The 18158-nt window shown below is 41.3% G+C and overlaps 1 protein-coding gene across 1 annotated transcript; it reads right to left on the reverse strand.

Annotated features, from left to right (window-relative positions):
• Nucleotides 1-782: 782 nt before the first annotated feature.
• On the reverse strand, nucleotides 783-2254 carry c9h11orf96 (chromosome 9 C11orf96 homolog). The gene has a single exon (XM_041794895.1). The coding sequence runs from the start codon at nucleotides 1902-1904 to the stop codon at nucleotides 1527-1529; it is 378 nt and encodes a 125-aa protein (XP_041650829.1). The 5' UTR covers nucleotides 1905-2254; the 3' UTR covers nucleotides 783-1526.
• Nucleotides 2255-18158: the final 15904 nt, after the last annotated feature.

The raw sequence follows: 18158 nt of genomic DNA on the forward strand, positions 1-18158 counted from the left end.
CATTTATATCTAGAACCACCATGCAGGTCAAATTTATCCCATAAGAAAGCCTTAATTTTTTCAATGTTTCATTTCACACCAGCCATAAATAGATGGCACAGTGGAAATACCATCTCTCTATTGCAGCAATGCCTAATCAGAAGTCAATAGATCAACCTTCAACATGGATACAACAGGGGAAAAGGACATTTATCATTTTTAAATGTCAAAATGTAATCTCAGTGCTTTTAATGAAGAAAAATCCTGTGATGAGGAATCAATCAATTAGTGATCAGTCCAAAGATGATTTTCTATGTGATGGATCATCTTCCAACAGTGATCTGGTTTGCTATCTTTGGTTTATAAGCTGTTGAGTGTCAGTGGTTAATTACCAGTCCTTGATCAGTGCTGATTTTTATGAAAATCAAGGCACTTAAATGATGGGTAAATTTGACCCGTTAGCTGTTTTAGGGGTATAGAGATCCACGGCGGTTCTAGTGTTAATGGAGTAAACTCAAGAAGAAAACTGCTCCAGAGTGTTCTTATGGACACACCCTTACCAACACCTGTCACCTCAAAGTCAGCCTCACAGTCCTTACCTGGTCCCATCTAAGACAAGTTAGTATTTGTGTCACTACCCTGGTGTTTGAAAAAAAATAACTTCACAGCATTAATAGATTACTGCAGACTCTTTGTTAGTGCCAAAAAACCCCACAAACTTTCTGCAATCTGATTTCTAAAATCAAATTTGCATATCCGAAAAAGAAATCTAAAGAGAAATAAGAATAGGAAGACACTCGGGATACTTGAAAATATTTATTAAAGTATATATAACAAATATTTAAACATAAATGTATAAAGTAAAACAAATATACAGCAAGAAGGTTATTTTTTGAAAGTCAAGGTGACTTTAGAAGTCAGAAAGAGCAACATCTACAACTCCACATGGTTATGAACAAAAAAAAGAATAAATAAAAACATCTTAAAGGCGTTGTTTGCTTAGGAATTGAAGCAGGAGCAGAGATTTCATCACTGTGATGGTTTCTAAAGTCTCTCTACTGCTTCTGTGAGGTCCAGGTCACTTAAACGCCCCGTTCTTTGCTCAGTCAGAATATTTACAGCCTGGTAAGTTAGGATAATTTTGAAACAGTCCTTACTGTGGAGACTGGTCGAGTAGAAAAATCTGAATCAAAAATACCATTACATCTTTAAAGTGGAAAAATATCAGCAAACTTTCCTCGTTCAAGTTTTCCCCATAGATCTCTACAGTAGAAAAGGAATACATGTGAAGAGAGGTGTGTCATCTGCTAATGTTACACTCATATACAGCAGAAAACCAGCAGCTCTGAGGCCCTGGATCAGGTCTTTACAGGTATGCATCATCTTCAGCTGCTGTGTTAGTAAATATTAAAAGCACATTTGTATGACAGCAGCTCTCACACACAGGCAGGCTGGCAGAAAGGCCAGTTTGGTTCAGTTCAGTCGGCCTCTTCTGAAGCGGCGTCAAGGTGAAGAGAGGCTCATGGGTGCCAGAAGGTGTGCACCCTTCACTGGGTGGAGTCGGAGTCACTGGAGTCCAGACTGGCCTGTGTGGGAGTGGGGGTGCAGCTGTGGTGAGCAGCTGGGCAGTGGAGGGTCTGTGTGCTCCGCCGCAGGTTCTCCAAAGACTGCAGGAAGGAGCGGCGTGCCTTCTCCTCCTCCAGGGGTGAGGAACCTTCCTCTTCTACCTCTGCAATCTCAGCGAAGGTGACTGGCTGGGTTTTGAAGCGGGCCTCTCGAGATCTGCGGGAGCGGCTCTTCCCTCTGGCTGGGCCCTTGGGGACCGGCAGCTGCTGGGGGAACTCCTCCATGGCCGAGGCCATAAGGTGAGCTGGGAGGACGTGGAAGCCAGAGGCCTCCATAACCATCTGACGTACAGCAGCCATTGGTAGATCCACGAGGACGCAGAAGTAAAGCTGGTTTAAGTGAGGACAGCTGGAGGAAGATCTGGGCTTCTTCTAAATCGTCTTCCTTTGCTCCAAATCAAAGAGAAGTCTCTTTCTCTGCTGATTTAAATCAAGAACTCATCCAAAGTTGAGCCAAACAATCACTCCTCACCCTTACAGTCCAGGCTCTCTAAAGTCTGAGTAAACAGCTCTTCTTCAGCAGCACTGCTGAGTCTCTGTTGTTCTCTCCTCTCTGTGAATGCTTCTGTTTCAACAGCTGATCCCCGATGTCTCCTCTCTCTCTCTCTCAGGCTGTTCTTTATGTGTGAAAGTGGGTCTGCTGAGGCTAATGCCAGCGACAGCTCCAGCACAGTCTTTTATAGCAGCTCTCTACCCACTCGCTGGCTCTCTCTCTCTCTCCTTGTGATTGTTAGTCCCTCCTACTCCCCTCCTTCTCTCTCGGTCATGGTTCCGGCCTTCAGAGCAGTCAGTCAGTCACTCCACCAAAATAAACATGTGAGAATATCTGCAGTAGAGCTCAGGGGTGGGGGCTTTACTATAGGAGATAACTGAAGAAATATGTATTCAACTATGAGACCAATTTTGTCTTTCATTATAGGAGTATTTTGGATCCAACTCTATCATTATTTATTCACTTTTTTTATGCATTATGTCTAATGCCTTAAAAAATTGTTTCCTTGCAGATGACATCAAGCAGCAGCAGAGAACCCCCCTTAGGGGGCAAGAAGTGACTTCTGCATAGAGAAACCCTACCAGAAGGCCATGTTTAGAGCAGTTTACTAGGCTAGCTTTGTGTCCCAAAAGTAGTGAAATATTCAGGCAAAAATAAGAAAAGTTTAAGAACTCACAGAGAAACGGCAGCAGGCAGGAACTAAAATAGGCTCAATCTAAAGTCTTGGCAAGTGTATAGTTCATTTCCACATGGCGGTCCAGTTTAGTTTAGTACAGTTTTGTCATGGTTTAACACATTAAACTCTGATCTTATCCATGTTGTCTGAGCTGATGTCCATCGGGTCTTGCTTGTTGTGACAGGAAATCAGTCCTTTTTAAGAGATCCAGATCATTTAGCCCAGTTCGGTGGCTGATGGCTCCCCATTTGGTACCAGTTTGGCTTTTAAAATGTGTATTAAATAATGATAAAGGATGGAGGAAAGGAAACTGGCACTCAAACAGGAGTTAGCTACAGTGGCTCAACACAAAAAAAGGCGTTTCATAGAACAGGCTCGTTTGTGAACATCTTTACTCAGTTGCTCACCCCACAAGGTTTACTGAGTTAATAGTACATCACCATTTCAATTAGAAAAATGTTTGTGCCCAAATTAGGATTTTTTAGATATTTTAAATAGGTTCAGCTATCCTCTTAGCTCAGCACAAGACTCCTCAAGATTCTATAAGGCCAGAAGAAATTTTCTGATGATTATTGCAGCATAGAGGTCCATTTAGAGCTGTCAAGTACAAACCTTCCTCCATTTGCATTTATTTCTAAAGGCTGTACCTCATTTCCTGACCCCCAGTGGACATTTGGGATCACATGATGAAGAAAAACCTTGATAGAAATGTGTTTACCAGAGATCTTGAAGACTCTGTAATGAACAACAATCATCCAAATAATGTGATCAGTAGACTAGTGTATTTATCTAGTGCTTCATTAGACAATCAGGTCTAATCAAGAACATAACTGCTTTGTCTGTTAAAATAACATCAGTGTTTCCTCTGTCATGCTGCCAGGTAGAGGTGTTTTTGTGTTTTTATTCTAGTTTTCATTTGTTTCTCTCTTCTGAATGATTTCTGCCTGTTCTTTGACCCAACATTTTACCTACTTCTGCACAGTATAAAGGTTTCTCCTGCAGAAATAACAGTTGAATGGATGAGGTAACTTCTGTTCTTCAATAACAATTATTGCTGTGGAAATCAAATATAAAGATGCCATTAGATGAGGTAACAGGTTGAAGCATAGGTCATTAACAGTCACACCGGATTCTCCGTCTGTTCCAGTCACCACAGACCAGGAAACAGATCCTCAAACACGGAAGAGTCACCCACAGTACCGACATCATCCAGATCAACAAGCTGCGTCACCTCAGCTGTAAGTGTTATGACTGCATTCATCAGTGTCACTGCTGGTGGCTGCATGTCACTGTTAGAGTTCACAGGGTCGGTTACATCCACGTTAAAGCTTTCTGCTACAACGTAACACTAGTGGCATGTTTATAGAGCCTGTGTGGAGTCACTTTTCTCAGTTACCATTCAGAGCTACCATTCAGAACACTGACTTTTGATGCTAAATCAAAAAATCCAACCCCTTTGGGACTTTGAACATAAATCCTAACAGCAGCCATGTAAAGATGAATCCGAGGAGTAATATGAGGCAATGCCACAAAAACAGATGGGCACAGAACTTTAAATTAAACTGTATTCTCACCATGGGGATGTTTGCGATGTCTCACAACTAGTTTTGTTTTGTTTTTTTTTACATACGGTGACGTCAAGGGCAACACCAAGGACTATAGCGGGTGTGACAGGACAGATCCACAAACAAGTCTGGGAAAAGCAGAAAAACAACCTCATTTTTACAGTAAGTGATCCAGCATGCTTTGACAGAGATAGACTGGTGATTATTACAGTGATCTTTTAGTGTTTGAGACAGGAAATAAAAGACGTCAACTTCCTGTTGGCCAATTACAGTGCTCCAATTTCTTCTTCTTTTGTTTTCTTGGAAGCAGCGACCAATAAGGGCCAACCAAAGATCAACAAGAGACAAAATAGTTACCTGCCAGTTTGAAACATAAGAAAAAATTGTCCTCTAGCCTGAACAATGAAACGATGATGTATCCCAAAATGAGATGCATGTGCACCTTGGGGGCGGGATTTCCACATGTGCTTCAGAATGTGATTGGAGGAATGTTCTGTTGGTCACATTCATGCCAGGCTTTCAGGGCGACAAATGACGTAGTGTGCATGAGCTACTCTTGTGCAGGCCACTGCTGCCGTAGATTGTTAATGGCAGAGCTTCAAGCAAAGTTAATGCCAAGGCTGCTTGGGAGATGTGCAAAAACAACTTCTGTACCAAGACAAGCTTTGGGTGTGGCTTACTGCGCTTGTTTCCCACTGCTACATCCAAATTAATGGCTACCGCGGCAGCAACCCCTGGATACACCAGAAAACCCCACCATAATGATCGCAAACCCATGCTTAAACAAAGTCGGAGAAGGGTGAAAACATCTTTCTGCATGTGTTTGCATGTGTCGTGTTTTAATAAATAGACATTGTTCGGTTCTGGCCAAACTGTCCCTCTGGCTAAGCTTATCACTCCACTAGCAGGTATTGTATACAACCACTTGCAACAACTAACCCTTTCCCTGTAACTGTCACAAAGTCATGTCAGTGCAGGTCTGCAGAAGACAGAAAACATCTTTTCTGTCATGGAAAGCTTTCAATGTTGCCCTCAGGTCTTGGTTTAAAGATAAATGCTGTCCAGTTCTGACTAAAGTGCCACTGTGGCTAATTCTAAGCTAATTACTCCACTAGCAGGCTGTATATACAAGCATTCACACAAGAAGTCCCTTGTAACTATCACATGGCCATGCTGAAGCAGGTCAGCAGAAGAGCAAAAACACCTTCCACAAAATGAAAAACTTTTAGGGGTGTTTTTAATTCTCTATTTCACACAGAAATGTGGTCCAGTTTTAGTAGAAATGGATGCAGTGCTAAAGCTATATCTGAGGAAATCACGACAGCGGAGGCAGCCATTATCAATGGCTTTTTGTACAACAAAACCCAGCCCATAGCGCAACTCTGTATGTATGGCTCTAAAAGTAGAGTCACTCACTCACTCAGGCCTCGTTTACACGTTTACTTCGTTTTCTGTTTTCGTTTCTAAAAAGTTCCACGTTCAGACGGCAAGTTTTTAAAATGATCTCCGTTCACACGAGACTGCGGGAAACACCAGAAACGATGTAGTATACATGCCAGATCAGCAGATGGCGGTGTGGTTCAGTGTATGGGTCAAGTCAGAATCTGGTGCAGGCACGAAATATGTCTCCGCTGATCCAAGTGATGGTGAAGTAAATCAACTCTGTTGGAGAGGTACAGTTAAATTCAAAAGAGTGAGGAGCACGAACAGTACACTGGTGTCGGCCATATTTTTTTTGTTTTGGGCTTCCCATCCGCGCATGCGTTGTAAGCTTACTCACGCATGGATATTTACTGCAGCTGCAGTGTGCATGTCCGTTTTCAGAAAGTGCTGGTTTCCCTGTTTACACGGAGGCGGAGACGTGGGCTTTCACTCTGGAGCCCGTTTCCAAAAAGTTCTGTTTTCAGGCACCAACACGCTGTTGATGTGTAAACGGGCAGCCAAAATGCTACAAAACTTTTGCGTTTTCACTTGAAAATGTTGTCATGTAAGCGGAGCATCAGTCAGACACATACAGACTCATGTGTAGGGCTGCCAGATATAGATTGTGCTTCAAAGGGTTGAGATTCTATATGCATGTTTGCATAAAAAATACAGGTGGACCAAATTGTCTTGGGGCTCCAAGGGTTGATAAAGATATTACAGTGCAAAAAGTCAACATTTTGTATCTTTAGAGCAGTGTTACTCAACCCTGCTCAACCAAAGAGCCAAATTGTTGAAAAATACCTTTGCAAGAACAACAATCAAAGCGGTGAAACATGGCGAAAATGGGTTAAAGTGTCAATAAAAAATAAGTTAAAGTATCAAAATGGTCAAAAAGGGGCAGAGAAGTGGCAAAAAATGGGTGAAAAGGGGCAAAATAGGCAGAAATTGCAAAAAATGGGATAAAAATGGCCAAAAATGGTGAGAAAAAGTGGCAAAAATGGATGGAAAAATGAGTTACAGGTGACAAAAATGGTCAAAAGGAAGTAAAAATGTGGCAAAAATGAGTGAAAAGTGATTCAGATTATTGCAGCTTGTAATGGATAGTTTCGTAGGTCTAAGTTTACCTTTGTAAAGTTTTTCTGGGTGGAAAATATTTCAAATAAAGGCACAGAAGAGCCACAAATCATCACGAAAGAGCCAAATGTGACTCAAGAGCCACATGTTGAGTATCAGTGCTTTAGAGTATAAAACATTAAAATAGCAGGAAAAAGCATCAACATAAGCCATTGAGATTTGCTGAAATGATCATTAGAATTGATTTAATCATACATGGGTACATTTTAAAGTAGATGCAAGTGACACTATCATCCACTCTGATAACCATAGAAAACTACCCAACTTTTCTCAGACCCACTCCTGCAGTTTCAGTGTTGGCATATAAACCAGCTAAAGTTTCCTTGTCACTGAGATGTGCTGTATTAATGAGCCTTTCCCTTCTTTTACACCATAAATAAACCCTCTTTTGTTTTGAAATATCATAGTTAATATGCTTATTAGCCAAATAATTAGATACATCCAAGCCTTTCCTTTGCCTCTAAATGAAAGAGAAATAAGCATATTGATGTCTTAATTGAAGCTTCAGTTCAGTAGGCCACACACTGATGAATGACATCACCGTGGCTCTGTGTTATTCACACACACACACAGTGAATGGATTTCATGGTGAATGTCACAGTTGTTATGGCAGCATGTACACAAACATAAGGATCTCAGGGGCAAACCCAAGTGTCATCCGTAGTCACTAATATTAACTCGTTGTATCAGCGGCTTCTGCATCATGCAGCGTACGGTCATTCACACTTCACTGTCAGCTTTTCTACATTTCAGACGTTGACCTCATGGGATTTCCTCCACCGTGGAGATTTCAGGAGTGACGGTCGGGGTTAAAACAGCTCCTCTCTTTCTGTCACGCATTCCTCAGATGACACCTCACGAGGGAGGCCATCTTCAGAGTCTGATAGCAGGCACACACAGGAATGCACGCTCACATTCTGCAGGCTCGTAAGTCCTGGATGTGAACCTGCAAATACCCGCTGCTCTATTTTAGGCAGATGTAAGGTCATCCTCCATCAGGCCAGCTGCTGCCAGTCAAGTGACATCACATGACGGTTAAGATTCACCTTTAAACTAGACATGGAGGTGATGAGTGAGGGTCTGAACTTTCACAAAATTGTTTTTATTTACACTTACCTTCACAGATTAAATGTGCACGTTTTTTGACAAGCTTGTTGTAAAATAGAAATTCACTGGACAGGAAATCAGCAACCCCAGGAGATGAGTGTCCTCTGGGGCAGCTTTGTTTTTCTGAAAGACCCTGTTTGTGTCTGCATGTGTCGAACACAAGGACATCCTCTGGCAAAGACAATGCCAAGAATAACATCCTTACTGTTGTCCATGATGCTGTCAGAGGATTCTTAGATATTTAGTGGTGAAAGGTTTAAAAATATGTCTTCAATTTCCAATCTAAGGTTAAATTAAGTCAGATATCATTTGGCCTCCAAATTTTTTGGGCTGTTTGAGAATAAAAGAAGCAATTGGTGAATTTTTATGTCTCCTAGCTGATGACATCCAGAGTCAGAGCCATTACGTTGTGTGGTTCTGTTTGTCCTTGTGCCTTGAGCCAAGTCTCGGTGTGCCCTGGGAATATGTACAACCATAAGCAATTACTACAACTATACAATAACTTAAGTTCAGTCAGGACTGCTTTGTCAAGAAACAAACTTGATGTGTGGTTATAAATTGATTTCTTTATTAGCAGTTATACATTTGCACTCATTATTTTCATGCACGGGAACCCCAACCTGACACACCAGATGGAAAAAAAGCTTCAATAGGAAACGTTTGGAAAGGCAGATGCTTTGAAAAAAACTTGGAGTGTGATTGGATGAACATTCTGTTTGTCACATCTTTACGGGCCAATCAGAGCAACAAAAAACGTGACGTAGCTGCCATCGAGCTGCACATGTGCAGCTACTGAGGAATAACGGGAAACATGGTGACTGTAGACATGTCAGTACTCGACTTTTGTTGTTTTTGAAAAGAAAAAAACTCAGTGCTGTTCTTTGTTCTTCTTTTAACAAAGAAATGTTGTCAAGTTCTGATAAAACTAGTGCTTTAGCAGCATTCACGCTAAGCTCTTCCGCCATAATTGCACCGGCCTCTTGCTGCTGCTCGTTTACGTCACGACTCTGCTGCACCCGAAAGTACTGCCCCTCGTCGCTGATTGGTCCCGTCACTTTCTAACCAGGCCCAAATGGTTCAGATGGGAGCTTTGCAAGATGAATTCGCCAGTGAAAAACAAGGAAACAGGCATATCTACCTGCTTTGCAAGATTACGGAAACCCACACTGAACTGGCATTTTGGGAGTCCAGATACCTGTCAAGGGAAGCCAGACCTGAGTGGGAGCTCACAGGGAAGCATCTGGTGGCCATGCCTCTCTCCATAGGGCCTGGTCGGGTTCAACCCAAAAGATACATGGGAGGTAAAATGTGTTTGGGTTGTCCTGTCTCTTTTTCTGTCATGAGATCTGAGCTGCAACGTTTGTCATTAAATAAACGTGAGATTTTGAACATTAAGATAAAATTGCATTGCATTGCATGTGGGTCCTGAAGCTGGACCAGTTGAGAACCACTGTGCTAAATTTGTGACAGTATAACACCATTTTAGTTCAAATTAAAATAAATGTATTCTACATCATTTAAGACACAATAACATTTGTTTTAGATTTTATGTTCAAATGAAGGATTCAACTACGCTGTCTTATACAGATGCTAATTCAAACCAGGACGATATCAAACCTCTTCTTCTTAAAGAGTCATTCTTTTATTTATTTAGCTAACACCCTTAGGTTTAACCTTTGGTGCTGACATGCTCTGTCACATCCTGGTTCTTATGTTCAACAGCTGATGGCATTTCCAAGAGAAAACCTCCACCATGAGCAAAGGCAGCTGAGAAATAATCCCCTCACTGACAGCACCCCTGCCCCACCTTTAACATACACACACACACACACACACACCTTTGTTTTGGAAATACACACGGGACTCTAAACTGGGCCACCGTCAACTCCTGTGATCCAGCTTTTTGTATTTCATTTTTAAAGTTAAATCTCCGGCTGTAGGATTATTTTTAAAACCTTGAACCCATGGTGAACTATTTCACAGCTCTGCAGTGTTTCCATCGTGTTTAATTCTTGTTTTTACAGCATAGTTCAGTCTGACACCTCTAAATTAATCTACTGTGCAAGACAAGGCACCAAAAACCACTACATCCATTCACATATACATCCTTTAAAACAGTGGTTCCCAACCTTTTTATGCCTGGAGCCCGACCTATTTGTATCAAAGACTTCTTCAAACTTTGCACAAATATCATCTCTGACTCAAGGATAAAAAAGGGTTTTTTGAGGTCACATATCAAGATAAATGGGCCTCATGTTCACCCCTTGTTTGTGGACAAGTTATCTCAAAGAGTTTCCACAAACTTTTGACAAATGTCCACTCTGACTTACAGGCTAAGAGTGAATAAGAATGAGTGAACTAAATAGATCTATGAGGTCAAGAGTTATGTTCATTGGGCCTCATGTTCAGACCCTTGCTTGAGGAGGTGATACCTACAGAAAACTTTCAGGGAATTTCATCAAACCCTGCACAAATATCCACTATGACTCAGTCGTTGAGACTCTGCAGAGTTGACTCAGTTAGAATCAGGACTACATAAGTCAAACGTTAGGATCACTGGGCCTCATGTTAATCTATTGCTCATGACTGAGATATCTTAAGATTGCTCTGAGGGATTTTTTTTCAAACTTTTCATGATGTCTACTCTGATTCAAGGATAAAATGACTGGACTTTTTAAGGTCATACATCAAGATGTCTTGTTTGTGAACAAGATACGCCAAGAAAACTTTACGAGATTTTCTTTAAACTTGCCAAATGTCCACTAGGACTCATACATGATGAAGGAGATTTTGGAGGTCACAGGTCAAGATCATAAGGCCTCATGTTCATTCCTTGCCTGTGAATGGGATGCGATTGCTCAAATGTCAATTCTGACTCCAGAATATTCTGTTTTGATTTTGCAGGTCAAAGGTCAAGGTTAAGGGACTCAGGTTCATCCCTCCTCCACCAGTCACACACCACAGAACGCAGCCCTTCTTCTTGACCCACCACTCTACTTCCACTTGCAGACATTTGTATACCTTGCAGAGGCATACAGTCACCAGGTGCTTGTTCTATTTCTTGTATGCTACACAAACAGCACTGCCTTTTGCTTGAGCAGCATTTCTCTGAGTTAATTTTAACTGCTATATGAGCCAGTATCAGTGGTACAATATGCATATAAATATAACAGTGCTGGTTATGAAACATGGTTGGAAACAAGAGCACAGACTGGAAAGAGAATCAGAGGAGAGTCTCTGTAATTAAGGAGTGAGCTCAACTCACCAGATTCCTCTTCATTGGAGTCCAGAGTGTGAAAGTGTGTAGATGTTAGAGAGTAGCAGGTAGAGTTACAGGTCTGATGTAAGAGATTAGTTCATGTGCTGATTGTACTATTGACAGACTAGCCCCCTGCAGAGATGTACACCATGATAAGGATTTAGCAGTATGGCATGTCTCAATATAGAATGGATATTAACTGTCATAGCTTAGAGAGCACTGCGAGCACAAGTGCAGCACAACTTCAATACAATAAGGCACCTGATACTGAGTTATGTTATTAATTATCAAATGGTGCAGAAAACCACCTGAACACATTATAAATTGCACAAATACATCCCTAAGTATTTCTAAGATTGAGACAAAGTACTCTATTTCTGTATCTCATGGCAGCCTTAGGTAAAATATTATCAAAGATCCAAAGTTTTTCTTAGAGCTTCAGGGCATTATGGCACCATCAGATATTAAAATAATAGACATTTTATAATAAGGCTTGCACATCTGGACGAATTCTCTATTGGACTGAGGTCTAGGCTTTCTCTCTGCCACTCCAGAACATTCATCTTGTTGTCTTTAAGCCATTTCTGTGTAGTTTTCGCTGTGTGCTTCGGGTCATTGTCTTGCTGGATAAAAAAAATCTTCACTCAAGCTGTAGTTCTCCAGAATGAATAAGCTTGTGATTTGGGATTTTTCTATGTTTGTAAGCCTCTCAGGCTGGCTGCCAAGAAGCATCCCCACAGCATGACGCTGGCATCAGTGTGCTTCACAGTGGAGATGGTGTGTTTGTGGGGATGTACAGTGTTTGGCGCTTTGTCTGAGCGTCAAAAAACACCATTTTGGTCTCATGAGACCAAAGAACTTTCTTCCTCTTGACTATGGAGTCTCCCACATGTCTTTCGGTGAACTCTAGTCCAGATAGAATCTGAGTTTTCTCCGACAACGTCTTTCTCTTTGCCACCCGCCCATAAACCTGGCCAACAGTTGTTGTCCGCAGAGTCTCTCCCATCTCAGCTGCTGAAGCTTGGAACTCCTTCAGAGTAGTCATAGGAGTCTTTGTGGCCTCTCTAACTTGTCTCCTTCTTGCATGCTCACTCAGTTTGTGAGGACAGCCTGATCTAGGCAGATTTACACATGTGCAATATTCCTTTCATTTCCTGATGATGGATCTAACTGAACTCTAGAGGATGTTCAGAACCTTGGCCATTGTTTTGTCTATCCCCTGACTTATACCTTTCAATAACCTTTATTCTGAGTTGCTTAAAGTGTGCTTTTGTCTTCATGGTGTAATGTAGCCATGAATACTGATTAACCATTTATAAAATCAATAAAACAGTAAACATCAAAGGAGATGAATACTGTTTATATGCGCTGTAGTAATGGGACGCTATGGCTAGACTTCAAGAGAACATGCATGAGTCCAGGGTAGAATTTTTGGGCCTGATCTAAGCTTCTTGTTCTGCACAGTTTGTATTGCCCTTAATCTTCTGCATATGCTTCAAAGATTCTGATTTCTTATTGCGTCAGATGCACAAGTTTCAAAACTGCAAAAGCAATGCAGTCCTTCTATGAATTTGCTCCAAAGTCATGCAGTTTCCTTTGCAGAATTGCTTGTGCATTTTAAATAAATACTATAAAAATGACTAAAATTGCACTCAGATAAAGTTTAGCACCTCAGTCCTTTATTTCTAGTCAAGAGTTATGTAGCACGGCCCCTGGAGATCTGTGTTAATAGGTGTACACTGCCAACAATGTGAAGCAATGGTCAAAACAACAGGAAAATGACATTTTCATGAGCAGAAAATAAGGGCGGTTTGTAATATCTCCATCGAAGATTGGATCTATTTACATGGCATTCAACACCTTGATTACAATCACACCCCCTGTGTGTAGTGAAAGATGTAAATGAAGTCATGGAGACACACATGGACTCGACAGATCTTTAAATCACTGTCTATTTAAATGTGATGTTTACAGTACAGAGTCCAGAGCCCAGAACCCTGGAGCCAACACTCAGCATGGTCCTCCTGCAAAAATACGACCACCAGCAGACAGTGGAGGCCTTAAAGCACAGACAGGATTATCTGTTCTTGTGTAAATTACTTGTGCAAGACAGACTAAACACAACTTTAAGTTACAGTCCTTTTTCAAACACACGTTTTTATCAAGTCTCAAGCTTGTTGACACAGCCCTGTGTGATTTAATTGAAACTTAACAAAAATTTAAATGTTATTTATAGTACATTTATAAAATCTACAGATAATAAATGTAAGCATGATAAAAGAGTAACTTAAACTTACTGTGGATGAAGAAAGGGAAAGAAATCAGGGAGAGAAAGGGGGGAAAGGAAAATCCATTACCCAGATCCCCTGGGGTCAAAAGGTGAGGTACACGCCACAGGCTGCATTCCCGCACAGGCAAATCCCCCCGTACCCACTGCGACGGGACGCCCCTGTTTCCATAACAACCCAAATGTCAGGGGGAGCCAAAGCTGTTTAGTCACATAACAGCTCAGGTACAGTAAGTCCTCTCTGCTTCCTTCAGAGGTGCAAGTGTGCAGAGTTACAGTAACATAGCACAAATGATCAAGACCAAATGATCAGCTGAAGTCATTTCTGTGCAATAAAAGGCCTGCTGCAGTAGCTATGGATGGCATCCCGGAGTTTTAATGCCACAAAAGCTTGCCTTTACTCTTTCAGTCTAGTGGAACTGTAAATCCACATTAACCTTGCAAAGCAAATGAATTTGCCCTGGGCTGTCCCTGGCAGCAGTGTGGCCCTAAGCAGCCTCTGATGAGGCCCCCCAACACTGGCACTGGTCTTCAAAAATAGATATCTTTAGGGTTAATTTACTAAACAGCAGACTGGGGTTAGTCCTGGATTTGCTGGTCAAATCTATCATGTAAAGCTTTAATCTACAGTATTTGTGCCAAACTGAAAAGAGCTGCTTTGAAATTTTTGGAAAATTTGGGTGGTAAACTTCCTTCAAAATTGTCTTGAATTTTCAGGGAATTTTTCGGTGTGTTTGGAAATTTTCCACAATTTACCATTCAATTTTGGGGGTTTTATTTGTACATTTTTGATAATTTGATTATAAATCTTGAGTGGAATTTGTTTTGAAATTAAGGGGAGTTTGTCTGAAATTATTCAGGAATTCTCATGGTATTTTTGGTGAAAATTTTATGTTTATCTTTTGGGCATTTTCAGAAAGGTTGACTGAAATGTTTGGGGAATAACTGAGGACATTTTGGGGCATATCTTAAAGGGATCTTTTTTATTTTAACAGATTTTTTTTTTTTTTTTTTAGTTTCTTGGTGATTTTTTATGTCTTGGAAATCTCTGATCATTTGAAGGGACTTTTCCAAAACCTCCAGAACCTGTGGAAATTAAGCTTAACCTTACCTTACTGGCTGAATGGCCTCCTGCAAGCTGGCCAATCAAAACATATTTATGGTGTATTCATTTATTTATTTTTAAATTTTGTGTGTTGTACAGTAAGATGAGCCTGTTTTCGTCATGTGCGGGCAGAATTTTTCGGTGAAAACTTGTCCTGCTCAAAGACAGGGCTTAGGTTTGATACTAATCAGGTCACACTAATCCTAAATAAGTGTTAGAAACTAAAAATGCATTCAAAACAAAAGCTCAGGTTTGGTTGAAGAAACTGTGTTCAGTGCATAACTAATAAAACATTCCTCAAATAATGGCAGTCACACTGAGTACTTAAGCACTGGTATCCTTCCCTATTATTAATGAGCCGCTGGTGTGACACCTTGAATGTTAGCAGAGTATAAATGCCGTCATAAGTCAGAAGTTAGGCTCAAACCAGTCTACACTAAGCAGAGCTGGAGCAGCCCAGGAGGTCACCACTGAACACAGGGTGGACAACAAACGTCACTCACACACAGTGGCGTAGGTTCAGTGAGGCAGCTTTCACTCCGTTTGAAAACAAACATGTCTGCAGCAGACTCAGTGTTTATGTAAATCAGTAAATACATCACCCCTGATGGGTTGGCCTGGTTCTCCTGCCCTCCCTCTCTGGAGACTGAGTCAGTGTACGACACCACAGAGACAACAAAGTTATTTATAGACTTAGACATGGAGACTGGAAGGATTCCTGTCCAGGAACACCATGTCTGTTTACAACATATCGTTCACGGATAAATGTTTTTATATTTCAGAGAAGAGTTTCCTTCACTTTCTGCCCCTGATTATTAAAGAGGAAATGTTAGAAGAGTCTGTCTACGTTTAAATCCATGCACAAAAGCTGAAAATGAGCAGCTCCTGGCAGGCTGGTACTGTGTGCATGAAACATTGAGTAAAGGTAGCATGAGTGTGAAAATGAAGCTAACAGAGCAAGAGGTAGCCTATAGCTGGTATACTGAAGCAAGGTTAACATGAGCTATAAAACAGTATTACTGATGATTGCACAAAACTCTACATGACTACATGCTAGATTTTCTGTATATCCAACCGACCAATCCCAATGCTGCCCAGCATGAACCCTCTAGGCAGTCTTAAAAATTCCACATTTGATGACAATGTTTGAGATTCTTTTACTTGTTTGTACAACCTTGTCTGGGCTGGCACCACAAGAGCAGTGGCACCAACATGCTGCAGTCAGAGCCCGAAGGAGCCTGTCTCCACAGCACCCACAACCTCCGTTTTAAGGGGGCTTCACATTTATTATTGCTTACAAAAGCAGACTTCTGCTTTTCTTGGATGTATCCATAAAGTTGTTTTTAAATAGCCAATCAGCGTCATTTGATTGAGGTAGCAGCTACAGGTAGGGTTTAATTGCACTGTGCGCTGTTAGCAATGGCTGTCTACAGTGTAGCAGTTAGCTTGAATGTAGCTTTAGTGTGAGTTTTACCAGAACTGGACCACATTTGTGTATTAAAACAAGAGCACAGGGCCATACTGTAGATGTTTTCATTCTTCTCTTGACTTGCTTTGGCATGAGTTTGCAATAGTTACAGGTGGGTTTGTTGTACTGTTAGTTGTGTAGACAATGGCTGCTGGAGGAGCTATTAGCTCAGATGTAGCAGTAGAAAAGCTCCAGTTTAATCAGACCTCGACTACATTTCTTTATTAAAACAAGAGCAAAGAGCCACACCAAAAGAGAAGATGTTTTTGCACGTCTACCAGTCGGCTTCGGCATGATTTTTTTCCCCACTGACAAGCTCCACTGTTCAAACACTACAGCAGCACTAGCCTGTACAGCTGAGGTTAGCATTGGAGCTGTGCATGTCTGCTACCTCATTTTGTTTTGTCGTTCTGATTGGCCCGTCGTGAATGTGACAGTTAGAACATTCGTCCAATCCAAGAATGTGTTCCAGTTCTGATAAAACTGCTGCCAGAGCTACATTTCAGCTCACTGGTTGCCATTGTGTACCAGTTTGCAGTAGAACTAAACCAGGCCTTTAGCTTCCATCTTGTTCTCCTCAAATGACTCTGATTGTTCTGGTCATTCTCAAAACCGGGAATGTATGTTTCAACTGGAAGCTATACAATTAGAATCTGCCTTATGAAGGACATGGAATCTGGTCAATCCATTGGCTTTGCAAGGTTAACCCCAAACCACAAAGAGAATACAGCTCAAAAATTCACCACTGTTACTGCTGTCCACTTGAACTTGATGATTGACTCAAGCTGTAAAACTAACGTGCAGTTTTCAGAAGGACTGCCAGTTTACAAGAAAACAAATCCAGCGATGTATTCAAACATCTGCACTCTGGAACCTGTTTTCAGACCTCTCTGTTTTCAGGCATGCAAAGAAAAGGTTGAGATAAGACAAACTCTACTGTCCCAGAGAGTGAGAGGTTTATCCTGGGCTCTAACCAAGTTACCTCATGGGGGTGCTCAATCTGAAAACGATGCTCCCTGTTCTGCTAAGATCTCTAGTTTGTAAATGCCTCTCTAATATAAACTTTAAGGTTTGGTGTCTTGTTTGGTACATGAATTTAGAGGTCTCGCTCAGTCAGAGGACGGGTTTCAGTCGCTTAGTCTGTTGGGACTTGGTCAAGATCTGGAAGGTCACCTGTTCAAGTCCCAGTACAGGCTTAAATTAGTACAGCTGGCCCCCAACTGCTTGTGCGCTCTGTCACGTGTGTTTACTTCCTCTAACATCTTTTCATTAGTGCATATCTATAGGCTCCTGTTTGTTCATGTGTGTCCAGCATGTCCAATAACAGAGATAGAGCTGAAGTTACCCTCTGGGATTAATAAAGAGTGTTGTTTCCAGCGTATTCGTCTTAAACCCTCCATATTAAAAAAGAAACTGCACTTGTGTAACACAACAAAAACAGGACATCCATCACACAAACAAGTTTATTTAATAAATGTTTTGCTGTTTTGTGCCAGCATCCAGTCGCCCTTGCAGGTCAGACTCCACATGGCTCTGCTGACCTTTCTACTTGACAGCTTTTACAATCATACAATGCTTAGATGATGTATTTTTTATGATTTAATTTGATGTTTTTACAAAACCTTATATTTCAACTTGATTGGCTTCTATTTAACAGGACTGAGACAGAGAGAGAGACAGAAAATGCAGTTTTCACTAAACAGCATCAGGACCAAAAGTCGACCCTGATACTCAAGCGTCAACCACTGTGGCTCTTCCGGGTTATACCTGCTCTACTAAATGGCTTCGTCTGAAATCAGTGTTGCTGGACCCGTGCTAACATATTCACGAATGGAGCGATAGGCTACTTCCATCCAGATTGGTATTTAGGTCAGAGCACTTTTGTCAGTGGGTAATGAAGTTTCCATCCTCTTGTGGGCTCTGATTCCTGGTAGGTGTATATCCGCCTGTGCTAGGTACTCCAACAAAAACTGTTTGTCTTGTTAAAGGTGGGAAGCCTCTTAAAGTTCCTGTTCTTACACGCTCATTTTCAATT

The sequence above is a fragment of the Cheilinus undulatus genome, linkage group 9 (genome assembly GCF_018320785.1).
Source record: "Cheilinus undulatus linkage group 9, ASM1832078v1, whole genome shotgun sequence".
Lineage (NCBI taxonomy): Eukaryota > Metazoa > Chordata > Actinopteri > Labriformes > Labridae > Cheilinus > Cheilinus undulatus.

Coding starts and splice junctions, on each gene's coding strand:
- c9h11orf96 (XM_041794895.1), bottom strand. CDS start 1,904: ATGGCTGCTGTACGTCAGATGGTTATGGAGGCCTCTGGCTTCCACGTC.